Here is a 13,999-nt window from a genome sequence, read left to right as displayed (position 1 = left end):
CTTGGGGTAGGCTCCGAGCCCCTCATTGGGGACGGGGGATGTATAGTGAGCTGATGATGATGATGACATGATTTTTAGTTATAAAATAAAAAGTTAGGTAAGGACAGTGGTAGACGTCAGCAACAACAACATCAGTTGCACGAATTGTCCTCGCTCAGTGAAATATCACGACCTCACAGAAGACAGACGTCAAGTGGAAGTAATTCCAACTACAGTCTGATGAGTGTGGTACCCGAGGACTCATTTTAGTCCTCTTCTACTTCACATTCTTTTCTTATTAGGAAAGGATGAGAAGGGGAAGTGAATTGGGCGGAAGAGGGGACACATAAAAAGGCGAAATATCCTCTTTTTGTGCGTCCCCTTCTCCGTTGATTAAAGGTAGGCAACGCATCTACATTTGCGGATGTCTATGGGCAACGGACGCCTCGCTATTTCGGCGAATTCAGTTGACTGCTCGTTTGCCATCTTTTCATTAAAAAAAAAAAGTTAATTACGGATATAAAACATTTTATTGACAATATATCTTAGAAACATATGTAAATACAAAGGATAAATATAATATTAGTTCATGGTGTTACTCGTTTGGGGTCTCTCGGGAACAGAGATGTCTTGCGAATGTTGTCGAGACCTAAATACAGCATTACTACACGCTCCAGACCTATACCACCGCCTGGAATTAAATACAAATTGATTTGATTATATATCAAACTAGCTGTCGCTCGCGACTCCGTCCGCGCGGAATTAAAAACAACATAAGTATCCTATGTGTTCTTCCAGACTATATCTATGCCAAATTTCATTCGGATCCGTTCCGGAGATACTTTCAAACAAACATCCATCTAAACATTCGCATTTATAATATTAGTAAGATTTATTGCTGATACTGTATCTGAAATATGGTACTAAAAATCTAAGATCTAGATAAAAAAATATTTACCTGCATGCGGAGGACATCCCAGTCTGAATGATTCAATGTAGGCCGCTATCTTACTGATATCTGTGAAGTTACAATAATAATTATAACACATGCCATTTACAAATTACAAAATATTAAATTGAAAATGGTTACGTTGCTTTAAATTACTAGTTGTGTTATTTTCACGAAGATCGTTCTTCATCTATATATATATATATAAAAGAAAGTCGTGTTAGTTACACTATTTATAACTCAAGAACGGCTGAATCGATTTGACTGAAAATTGATGGGCAGGTAGCTTAGAACTAGGAAACGGACATAGGACCATTTTTACCCAGATTTCTATTTTTTATTCCGCGCGGACGGAGTCGCGGGTAAAAGCTAGTATATATATATAAAAGAAAGTCGTGTTAGTTACACTATTTATAACTCAAAATCAGTCGAACTGATTTAGCTGTAAATTGATGGGGAAGTAGTTTAGAACTATGAGACGGACATAGGAACTTTTTTTTATCTTGTGTTCATTTTTTTTTATTCCGCGCGGACGGAGTCGCGGGTAAAAGCTAGTAGTTTATAAAATGACATCCCATTTTATTATGACACGAGATTAAGTCATAATATCCTATATTAAATTGAAAACCAACACATGGAGACTTTAGTCCTTCCTTACTTCATTGAGCTGTCTTCCATTTACCATACTTTTATACATATATTGTAAATTTGTACCTTTTTTTTTTGTTGTGTGATTGGTAATCCATTTTTTCTTTCTTATTTACTTACTAGCTTTTACCCGCGACTCCGTCCGCGCGGAACAAAAAATAGAAAACGGGGTAAAAATTATCCTATGTCCGTTTCCTGGTTCTAAGCTACCTGCCCATCAATTTTCAGTCAAATCGATTCAGCCGTTCTTGAGTTATAAATAGTGTAACTAACACGACTTTCTTTTATATATATAGATTGACTTACGTCCGCACGGAATTAAAAAAAAATAATAATAATCTATGTGTTCTTCCGGACTATGTTCTACATCTGTGTCAAATTTCATCAAAATCCGTTGATCTGTTCCGGAGATACCTTCAAATAAACATCCATCCAAACATTCGCATTTATAATATTAAGTAAGATAACTAACCAATGCCATGATGTAGTGCTCTCTGCGCCAGGAACTCAGGGTCATGTATCCGCTGAGCACCACTCAGTATCTCCTCACCTCTCATAAACATGTCATATGAGTTTGACACCCTCTGTAAAAAACACATATGAATTTCCACCAACGAAACATGTATAAAAACAATATGGACCCTCATAATTATATACTTTACGAAGTTAATTAGAAGAGAGATGCATCACAAGATAAATGCTTACAAAGATTGTACCTTTCTATCATTTGTTCCGTGCTCTCGTTTGCACGTTGACAATAAGTTAACGATGTTCATTGTTTTAAAAATATATTATTTAATAACAAATTTTGAAGTTATATTCAAAATCTACTAGTCTTCTGGTTATTAAAAAAAATGGGACTCATCTGCAAGCACTTCCTTTCTATTAAAATAATTTTCATCAAAATCGGACCACCAGGGGCGCGGTAACACACATAAAAAAAAAAAACAGTCGAATTGATAACCTCCTTCTTTTTGAAGTCGGTTAAAAATACAATAAATAATTGATGTTTCTGAAAAAATGGTTATTGTGAGAAAACTATAAAAGATAGATATATACTATCGCGGACTTTTATTTAGCACATTTAAAGAGCTACAATTCGCCATACATCATTTTGATGTAGATCTTATAGTTTAGCCTACGTAAGCGCTGAAAGCAATATTGTCCCTAGTTTTCGCAACAAATTTTAAAGCTAAATTCAAAAACTACTAGTCTTCTAGTTATTTAAAAAAAAAGGGACCCATCTGCAAGCACTTCCTTTCGATTAAAATAATTTTTATCAAAATCGGACCACCAGGGGCGGAGTTTTTCACTTCTTCACAGTAACACATATAAAAAAAAACAGTCGAATTAATAACCTCCTTCTTTTTGAAGTCGACTAAAAATACAATAAAAAAGATCTTGTTAACATATTGAAAGGTATTACAAACCGGGTTGTTGGGATCTGGCATTGTATAAAATGGTCTGACAGCGAGCGGATATTTATCCAGGATGTAGAAGTCGGTATCATACTTCGCCTTCACCAGACGACCTAACAGCTTCTCATCAGGAGTAGACAGATCATCTTCCTCACCCACAGTCACACCTGATAACATAGTTCAAGTTAGAGGTGACTAGGTCATAGTCAACCAGAGTCAAGTGCGAGTTGACTTCACACATATCATTGAATTTCTTCTCAGATATGTGCAGCATCACGATGTTTACCTTCATCGTAAGAACGTCGGATAAATGTACATATGTAAATAGAAAGACATTAATAAATGGCGGAATTCGAACTCAGGATCTGCAATTCCAAATCAAGTGTACAATTTAATATTTAAGGAATTTTATCTATTGTCTCTTACCAGCTTCTTTCAACATCTGTATCGCCTGCGGGAACTCCAGACGTAGCGGCGGCTCCAAGAACTTGAAAGGCTCAACGCGGAACTGCTGGCCCACTACCGCAATCTCGCGCGCGTATCTGTAATACGTAAGTTGGCACACCAATTACAAGATTACTCTTGTTAACGACGTGCCAAATCAAACGTGAGGTGGGAACTTTAGAAAACTATTTTAAAGATTAGACTGTGTGAAATTCAGCAAATACACTTTAAATTAAAAAATTTCATACGCAATTTAATCAAAATTATTTACTTTGTATGGAATGCAGTACAAAAATTATCCAATAGTCTTCAAAAACATAAATCCACCTACGGAACGTAGGTAAACGTAAAACTAAAAAAAACCACTAACTGTTCCTGTAATCCTCTGAATATCTCAGTGAATGTGTCAGCGATGGTATCAACCACCTCATGGTAGTGGTTCTTGAAGGCCATCTCGAGATCCAAACCCACAAACTCCGTGAGGTGACGGTGCGTGTTGGAGTCTTCTGCGCGGAACACAGCACCCACAGTGAACACCTGGACATATATCAAAATATTTTTTATACGAAAAACAAACAAAAAATCGATTAAAAATAATTAATCCGACTCCAAAGGACCTGTGACATTCCCTCCTCTGCCAATTCTCTTTTTTCCTTATAAGGAACAGATGAGAAAGAAGAAGAGAATAAAAATCTGGTCTCCAGCAGAGTATTACTTACACTTGACATCTGTCTTCTGTGTTGCTGCTTTGTATTCCATTGTCCAATTGGTATTTAATTTAGGCGGGATTTTAAGAAACCCACAAATTTTCCAAGAGTGGTAGACCCCAGTAATAATCATCATCATCATCAGCTCACTATACGTCCCCACTGAGGGGCTCGGAGCCTACCCTAAGTTAGGGGTGACTAGGCCATAGTCAATATCTGTTGCAAAATGGGCTCACCCGGTGAAATACCACGACTACACAGAAGACAGGCGTCAGGTGGAAATAATTCCGCCTAGTCTGATGAATGTACGTGCCGGAAACTTATTTATAGTCCTGTCCCCTTCCCAACCTTCACTTATAGGGAAGGGGAGGTGAATTTAACAGAGAAGGGTGAAATATCCTTTCTCTGTTCGTTCCCACCTCTATGTATTAAGGGAAGGTAACTCATCTGCATATGCAGATGTTTGTAGGCATCGGTTAATTCACTATTTTAGCGGATTCAAGAAGCCATTTACTTATTTGCCACTTTTTGCTATAAACACTTTTATATGGTTTAATTTCTTATACAAGAACCAAATAACTTCAAACCTGTAATCTAAAGGGGTAGACAGAGACAAAGAACCTGTATTAATTAAATTTATAGGATTATCAAACCTTATCGAAGTCAGCGGCGATGGCCATCTGCTTGTAGAGTTGCGGGCTCTGTGCGAGATACGCAGATGACTTGAAGTAGGAGACAGTGAACACGTTAGCGCCGCCTTCAGACGCTGCTGATATTATCTTGGGCGTGTGGATCTCCACGAAACCTACAATATTCATTTTTTAACAAGGTGGCAAACGAGCAAACGGCCACATGAATTCGCCAAAATGGCGAAGCAATCGCTGCCCATATACATTCGCAATTACAGATGCGTTGTCTACCCTCAATCTACGAAGGACGAGACGCACAAAAAGAGAATATTTAACCTTCCTATGCATCTCCTCCATCAAATCCACCTCCCCTTCACATTCTTTCCTTATAAGAAAAGGGTGTAAAGGGAAAGAGTACTAAAATGAGTCCTCCATCACCACACTCATCAGACTGTATGTGGAATTACTTTCACTTGAGGTCTGTCTTCTGTGAGGTCGTGGTATTTCACTGAGCGAGGCCAACTGATGTTGTTGTTGCTGGCGTCTACCACTGTTAAATGTCATATCTTACTAATACTATAAATGCGAATGTTTAGATGGTTGGATGGATGTTTGAAGTTAAATTAAACATAAAATCATACGTCGACGTAAACACCAACAACAGTTTGTAATCGCGCTCAGTTTAAAATTGAATTAAATTAGTTTATTTGGTTAAAACGCAGTGAAAAGTTGTTATCAGAACTGTTATTTATCTTGGTGATGTGATAGGCTAAACATTATAGTGCTTAATCAGTGCATTAAACTAATATAGACAATTATTACATATAACTTAAAAAAAGTGTGAAGTGCATTCGTGTCAATCGTCGTTGTTTACTGAAACGCGTAAGCGACGCGTTTTACACGGCGCTTACGACCTTTAGAACGGAAGAATCCCCTAGCAATAGTGCACTGACGACCTTGTTAAATTACCGTTTGCGCTTCATTACGTTTTTGAATTTACAAAACGAATATGATGAATACCGAAGATAAATGTGCCGCTTGTCTGAACGAGTTAAAAGATACTTCTGCAATGTATTGCACATGCTGTAAAGATAAGTTTCATTTGTTGTGCCTAAACCTGTCACAGAAAGAATACAATGCTCTCACCGAAGATTCTATAGCAAAGTGGACGTGTGATATGTGCCGCAGCAAGGGCCGCAAGGGCGGTGATAAAACAAACACTCCAGTTCGTGTGCGTACTTCTTCGCCTCAGCTGAATTTCGTCACCCAGCGCAATAAGTCGCGACCCGCCCCAAACCCATCAAACCCGTCAGTTTTATCTGCTAGCGACATACGCGAAATCATGCGCGAAGAGCTTAATTATTTCAGGCAACAAATAAACCCACAGCTCTTGGAAGTCACTAACGCCGTGTCGACCTTGCAAGCCACGATATCGTCATTTAACAATGAACTTGAGACGTTGAAAGCGGAACACGCTACGCAGCTTTCAAAATTACGAGATATGCAGGAAGAAAATTGCTCTTTACGATCTACCGTGCAATCACTTTCAGCACGGCTCGAGCAGATGGACCAAAACTCACGTTCCGCAAACATCGAAATACAATGCGTCCCGGAACATAAGCAGGAGAATCTTGTAAACATGGTGCAGCAACTGGGTAAAGTGATTAAGTGTCCAGTCAATGACACTAACATACATTACTGCACCAGGTTAGCCAAGATGAATAATACGTCCTCTCGGCCGCGCTCCATCTTAGTTAAACTTAGTAGTCCACGACTACGAGATGAGTTTCTCGCAGCTGTCAGTAAATTCAATAAAAACAATCCGGATGATAAACTGAAGTCTAGTCACTTGGGTATCGGTGGAGACAAGAAGGCCATCTTTGTTGCAGAACATCTTACCCCTGCGTTAAAATCATTGCACGCCGCTGCACGTAGCAAAGCGAAGGAACTTAAATACAAATATGTCTGGATTCGCGACGGAAGGATCTACATGCGGAAGAATGATGAATCAAACTTTATCTTTGTCAAAAATATTGAAGCACTACATCGTTTGTCATAATACCGCTAAATTTGCTTATTTTTACTAAAGGGCATGTTAACAATTTACTATCAAAATGTCAGAGGTTTGAGAACAAAAACTCAGGATACATTTAATAACGTTATTTGTAACGATTTTGATATTATAGTTTTTACTGAAACATGGCTGAACAGTAGTATTTCGGACAATGAGTTGTTTGATAGTCGATATGTTGTCTACAGACGCGATCGTGAAAGTAGCGGGTTCCACAATAATAAAGGAGGAGGTGGCGTTTTAATAGCAGTCTCAAAGCGACTAACGTCTGTCCGAATGCGTGCTTACGAGTCCGATTGCGAGGATCTTTGGATACAAATTGAGCTACCAAACAGTAAAGGTAAAATCGAGAATTTTTACATATGCGGCATTTATATTCCCCCTCCTGTTCAAAAACATATCTTAGAACATTTCATAAATAATTCAAACTGTATCATTGAGAAACATGAGAGCAACACAATAGTCGTCGGTGACTTTAACTTTAGCAACGTAGCTTGGAAAAAGATGGATAGTGGTAAAGTCATACCTGTAATGTCTAATAGCTTTATGTATAATACGCTGATAGACTTTATGTCTGTTAACAGGCTCTCTCAATATAACTATTACTTAAACAATAAAGATAATATTCTTGATCTAATACTCAGTACTGTCACAATTTCTCAACTAAATTTATCCGCAGATCCTCTCTCAATCACCGACCCTTCGCATCCACCCCCTTGAATTTTGTATAACACTAGAGTCTCAAGATAAGCTGCTCTCAACTTCTGAACCTAGATATTACTTTCATAAGGCAAATTATGTAGAAATCACGAACGAATTGCATAATATTCCTTGGGAAGAAGAATTGTCTAAATGCCTAAATGTTGACGAGATGGTTGCGGTCTTCTACAAACATCTAAGGTTAGTCATAGCTAAGTACGTGCCTAAACGTTCACCTCGTAATCATAAATATCCTATATGGTTCTCCACTCCATTAATTAAAATATTAAAAGAGAAATTTAAATTTAGACAAAAGTTTCGTAAATATGGTAACCCTCGCGACTTGCTGACCTTCCAATTACTTAGAGAGAGAAGTAACAAAATTTACAAATTAAATTACAACAAATACTTGCAGCAGCTAGAATCATCTTTGACATCGAACCCAAAATATATATGGACATTTCTCAAACATAAAAGAAGAGGCAGTTGCACTTTTCCAGCCTTAATGACCGCTGGGGATAGAATCGCAACCGGTGGACCCGATATTTGTGACCTCTTCGCAAAGCAATTCTCGTCAGTTTACGCCCCCAATACTCCCATAAACGTTCCTAGTAAAAACGAATTCTGTGCGCCTACCGTCTCAAACTATTTCTCGTCCCTATCCGTAACCAGAGATCATTTCTACAGAGTTTTAAAAAGACTTGATTCTAAGAAGGGAGCTGGATCCGATGGGATACCGGCTGTCTTTCTCGTAAACTGTGCTAGTGCATTGGCTTTCCCTCTCTGTTTAATTTTTAATAAGTCCCTTACATCTGGAGTTTTTCCAACAGCATGGAAAAGTTCTTTGGTTATTCCGCTCTTAAAAAGTGGCGATGCTAGCTGTGTCGGAAATTATAGGCCTATATCGTTACTTACTGTATTTGCTAAGGTATTCGAACAGATCATTTATCCATCACTATCGTGGCATCTAAAACAGTTAATTGCTCCTGAACAACATGGCTTCTTTAAAGGAAGATCCACTTCTACAAATTTGTTATCTTTTGTGGAGGACCTTGCCGAAGGTATTGACGCTGGTAAATCTTTTGATGCAATATATACAGACCTCAGTAAGGCCTTCGACAGTGTAAATCACGATATACTCCTGAATAAGCTCCAGTCTTTTGGTGTATCTGGTATTATGCTGCATTGGTTCAAATCTTATCTTCAAAACAGAACGTCGGTAGTCGTAATTGGGGGATATAAATCTAAGTCATTTACCGCGTCCTCAGGCGTTCCGCAAGGCTCCCATTTAGGCCCTTTATTATTCAATTTATTTTTTAACGATGTAACCAAGTGCTTTAGCAACTCCAGGGTCCTTATGTACGCGGACGATCTAAAATTCTTCAGAGAGGTAAACTCATTTGCAGACAGATCGCTATTACAGAGTGATCTGGACCAACTATCTGAGTGGTGTAGAAGTAACGCCATGTCCTTAAATGTAAGCAAATGTTCGTCGGTCCATTTTTCGAGAACAAAAAGTTCCATTTCACACACGTATAATATTAATGGCACGCTACTGAATGTCGCTGACCATATTAATGACTTAGGTGTAATACTTGATAGTAAGTTGCAGTTTAATGTTCACATTGATGACATAACTAAAAAATGTCTTAAAACTTTAGGCTTCGTATTACGAAACTGTAAAGAGTTTAAAGCTCGTACAAAAATAAGTCTGTACTCGTCTTTAGTTCGCAGCCGCCTGGAGTATTGCAGCGTCGTGTGGAATCCGCACTATGATACATATATCAAGCGCTTAGAGAGAGTCCAAAAAAGATTTCTAGCGCATTTATCGTTTAGGACTAACTTAGGTAATAAACTTTCGAGTTATGACGACCGTTTCAAACACTTTGGGATGGAATCGCTTTACCAGCGAAGAAAATATCTGGACGCCATGTTTCTGTACAAACTGATTAATGGTTACAACGACGCTTCTAACTTATTATCAAAATTGTCCATCTCTGTACCTTCTAGACTACCTAGATATAAAAAATATAAGCCGTTTCTCACTAAGGCAGCTCGAACAAACTTAGGCTTATATTCACCAATTAACAGATTAATGACTACATACAATGTATGGCATAATTCTTGTGTAATAGAAGACCCTAAACAAGATCCTGGTAGTCCAAATATCGCACAATCCATAAATGATGCGTCTCAAATTGATATCTTCTCTAACAAATTGTCTAGATTTAAAAAATATCTTCGAGAAGTTATGATTTGATTTTAGTTGTTCCTCTTTTTTATTACATAATTAGCTTCATCACATATATCTTACTAATTTTGTTTATATAAAGTTTTGGCGTTTCCGTTTGTTGCTTTATTATACTTGTATGATGTGTACACCTATAATTTGGATAAATTATTATTCCGTTTTAATTTACTTTTGTTATATAAGTTATTGTGCATGTGTTATAATTTACCTGTTGGTGTATCTAAATAAATAAATAAATAAATAAATAGGTAAATTTGGTACAGATATAGAACATAGTCTGGAAGAACACATAGACATTAAGTTTTTTTTCAATTCCGCACGGACGGAGTCACGGGCCACAGCTAGTTTATAATAAGATTAATAGCCGCGTTTTTTAGGTTATAACGACATTACAGTTATTAAAATCAAACTAAGTAATATTAAAAGATATTTTTTTAAGTCAGTTTAAGTGTTTATGTAATCCGCCATTTTGTGAATGCAGCCATCTTGTATTTTACAATGAAATCAAAAATTCTTTAGACCTTTAACAACGCTTCAAGGAAGAAAGGTTAAAGGTTGTTTATCATCACGCTAAAATGCTTGGGAGCTGATCAGAATGAAAAATATGTAGTAATAGAAGTAAAATCAGAGTACAGATAAGGATATGATATGCTGACCTTTCCTGGTGAGGATGTCACGGAAGAGTCTGCAGACGCCGGCCTCTACGCGGAAGATGGCCTGGTTGGCCGGAGTACGCAGGTCCAGGATGCGGTTGTCCAGCCGCGTGTCCTGGTTCACGCGGATCTTCAGCGCTTCCGGGTCCTGTACCACAATATCTATTTTCACATCCCTTCCCCCATCCTATCCTTGTTACCAAATATTGGGAAGGGTAAAACGACAGACTCATCAGACGAAACGCGGAATTACTACTTTGAATTGACACAAAATAAACGGAAGTCAGAAGGACTGTGATATTTTTCTGACTTATAGAGTTTGGGGAAAAATGACTCTCGCTTACAGAAGTTTATCACTTATTCAATTTGGACTGTACTCAATTTCATAAATCCTACAACTAATTTAATAAAATTTGTATGACTAACATCATTCTTCTCCGGTCTGGAGGCGTCTTCTATCTGTAGCGGCAGTTGCGCGCGCGCAGCTGACACCTGCCACACCTCCTCGGCCACCAGCTCCACGTCGCGCACGCTGCACGACTCCACAGGCGAGCTGGTCTTCACCACACGACCTTTTACATCCACTATGGACTCCTTTGTTATGCTGGTGGTAACACATAGCTTGGTGAAGTCAACTTATGTTATTTGGTATTTAAATACATACATGGGAAAAATAGCGCTTGCAATTTTTTTCTGTAAAGTTACTATAAAGAACTTTAAGAGTTGAGATGTCATCTTTTTTTAATTGTGTTTAAAATCCATATCTTATTAATATTATAAATGCGAATGTTTAAATGGATGGATGTTTGTTTGTTTGAATGTATCCCCGGAACAGCTAAATGGATCTTAATAAAATTTGGTACAGATAAAAAACATAGTCTGGAAGAACACATAGGTTACTTATTAAGTTTTTTTTTTAAATTATATGCGGGCGGAATCGCTGGCGAAAGCTAGTATTCCATAATATGTCAATAGTCTATTACATGAAACAGCACCTATACGAAAATATCAGAGTCTTTGGTTGAGATTAGAAGCTGACTTGTTTTACTGCTTTATTGATGACATTTTATCTCATCTCGATCACTGACCTGCCAACAAACTTGACCATCTGCTTGCTGACATTCCTCTCCTCGCTGACGCTGACCAGCATTTGTACAGTGCTGGAGTTCTGGCGCAGCACTGCGAAGCACTGTTTGCCTTTAGCGCGCGACGTGTGCAGTCGGGCTGGGAATATTGTTGAGCAAACATTACGTAAAAAAAAACAAATTTTTACAAATATTATAAATACGAATGTTGAGATGGATGGATGTTTGTTAGAAGGTATCTCCAAAACGGCTCCAACTGACATTGTAGAACATCATAGTCTGGAAGAACAGATAGGCTACTAATTAAGTTTTTTACTAATTTTGCGCAAACAGAGTCGCAGGCGACAGCTAATGTAATGTAATCTAGAACGATATTAAAGAACATAATTTGATCTACATGTTCATCAAAGTCAAACCCTGTCAAAGTATCATCACAATCGGTCCAGCCATTCCTGAGATAACAATTTCAAATTACATACAAACATTCCAATTTTATTAATATGTATAGAGATAGTTCTCACCTCTGACCCATACATCTTGTCCATCCAGCGCAACTCCAAGATCTACCACATCAGTATATACTCTATCACGGTGCTCCCCTGAAGATTGTATCAGCTTTCGAACCCCATACCGACCCTCAGAGCAGTCAGACTCTGGTGCCTCGGTAGGTTGTTGTCCTGATGCTGCCTGGTGATAAAAATTTGCTTTTTAGAAATACTGAAATATTACAAAGTAGCATCAGAAACCAAATGGTGACGTCACACAGAGTGGCATTGTTAGATGTTAAGAATTCACACTCAAACAACATGAGGTCATGGGTTCAAATCTTCAATATAACTTTAGTTAACATCATGAGATATCACCTTTTTTTTAGTACAGAGTAACGTTTTTAATAATATTTAAATAATCTTTATGTAAATAAAGTAATTATTAAATTTACCTTATGCTCTGTTTTCTTTTGTTGCTTTTCCGCAGCTTTAGCTGCTTTCTTTGCCGCTTTCTTACTGATTGCCGCATCCCCCTCTACAGTGGGCTGTGTTTCTTCTGACACCACCATATTTTAATACTAGGGATAGCAAGAATTTAATTACTGTTTTGCACATAAACTTGATAAAATTGGCGAAAACATTTACTCTTAAGAAGTTAAATAAGTGAATTGACTCTTCACATTGGATGGGCCAAAGTTTGGATTATCAGTCATTGATTACCAAAGCAGTCTTTAAAAAAGATTTCTTATAATAAATCTACACTAAGCATCCTCCTTAGTGACCACAACTACACTGACTGTGGCAGTATATATTCATTTATTAAAGAGGTACACCAATTGCATGTTCAACAAGCATGAACAAGTACAAACACAGATAATAAATACAAAGGTACATACAGATAACAGGTGTAATCAGCATTTACAAGACAAGGTTCAGATATATTTTAATAATTAATTAATTAAAATTGTAATTTTCAATTATACTTATTCATTTAATAATAAAATACTTAGGTTTTGTCACTCACCAGTCCAAAGTGGATGTTATAAATAAATATATCTTATCATTTAAAAATATAGTACATTATATTCATCATAATATAAACATATTAGGTCAGTACTTGATATGCTGTATGTTGTCACTACAATGTTACTATCCACTTTGCATAATAAGAAGCACATAGAATATATAAGGAGTTCACATAAATGACACATGCATGTACAATGTATAACATTAATTGTTTATGTATAATGTATGCAATATGTTAATTAGTAAATAAATAGAACTTTGCAACCAAATTAACATAATTATCTACAGAAAAAAATGATTTAACCATGTGAATATATATTTAGGTAACAATAACAAGTGTTAGTAACACAGAAAAAGTATTTATGACTCAGAAAAATTTTACGCAAAACTTTAATACATATATAATTCATTTAATAACATATTATTTATAATTAATAACATCATTGTATCAAGTCTATCACAAACTTAATGTTATAAATAATATATTTTAAATCTGTTAAAATCGCTATTCTACATATAAATAAATTAAAAATTGACGAAATGTTTCCGGGAATGCGAAACAAACTTTGGCTAATAAGTTGCCACATTTTACAAAACACTTAATAAACGTCTTACCTATAAATTTGTAGGTTTGTATTAATTACTATTTATTATTTATTGGATTACAATATTTGAACTGTTGAGGCAATGTTTAATTTTATAGGTTATGTTTGATAAGTAGGTGACCTTTTTGACTTTGACATTTAAGTGATGTTGACACAATCACACATTTAAAATTCTGCCAACCTAAGAATTTTATTGCCAATTTTAATGTCTTCTTACAAATTGTTTAAAAATTGTCTGAAAAATTACTAGCCTGCCATTTTCATTACATGGATTATTCAACTCAAATTTTCAATAGACAAAAGTTTGACAAAGAAATTTCTATATTTTTGTATTGGATTCATTCCCT

General features: G+C 36.6%; 1 protein-coding gene across 1 annotated transcript; it reads right to left on the bottom strand.

Annotated features, from left to right (window-relative positions):
- Positions 1-529: 529 nt before the first annotated feature.
- On the bottom strand, positions 530-13,746 carry LOC106709469 (aspartate--tRNA ligase, cytoplasmic). The gene is made up of 13 exons (XM_045682473.1): positions 13,663-13,746; positions 12,474-12,599; positions 12,055-12,220; positions 11,537-11,672; positions 10,875-11,052; positions 10,452-10,596; positions 4,799-4,950; positions 3,809-3,975; positions 3,421-3,536; positions 3,007-3,161; positions 2,049-2,160; positions 938-997; positions 530-670 (listed from the first exon to the last, which is right to left on the bottom strand). Exons 2-13 carry the CDS (start codon positions 12,588-12,590, stop codon positions 567-569), a joined length of 1,608 nt encoding a protein of 535 aa, XP_045538429.1. The 5' UTR covers positions 12,591-12,599; positions 13,663-13,746; the 3' UTR covers positions 530-566.
- Between the last annotated feature and the right edge of the window lie 253 nt (positions 13,747-13,999).

The sequence above is a fragment of the Papilio machaon genome, chromosome 19 (genome assembly GCF_912999745.1).
Source record: "Papilio machaon chromosome 19, ilPapMach1.1, whole genome shotgun sequence".
Taxonomy (NCBI): domain Eukaryota; kingdom Metazoa; phylum Arthropoda; class Insecta; order Lepidoptera; family Papilionidae; genus Papilio; species Papilio machaon.
This window is presented reverse-complemented; position numbering and strand designations above follow the sequence as displayed.

Bases quoted from the DNA above. Each gene is read 5' to 3' on its own strand.
- LOC106709469 (XM_045682473.1), bottom strand. From the start codon at position 12,590: ATGGTGGTGTCAGAAGAAACACAGCCCACTGTAGAGGGGGATGCGGCA. The intron at 11,673-12,054 runs GTGAGAACTATC...CAATATTCCCAG, and splicing joins ACAAGATGTATGGGTCAGAG to CCCGACTGCACACGTCGCGC. The intron at 4,951-10,451 runs GTCAGCATATCA...TGAATATTGTAG, and splicing joins TGACATCCTCACCAGGAAAG to GTTTCGTGGAGATCCACACG.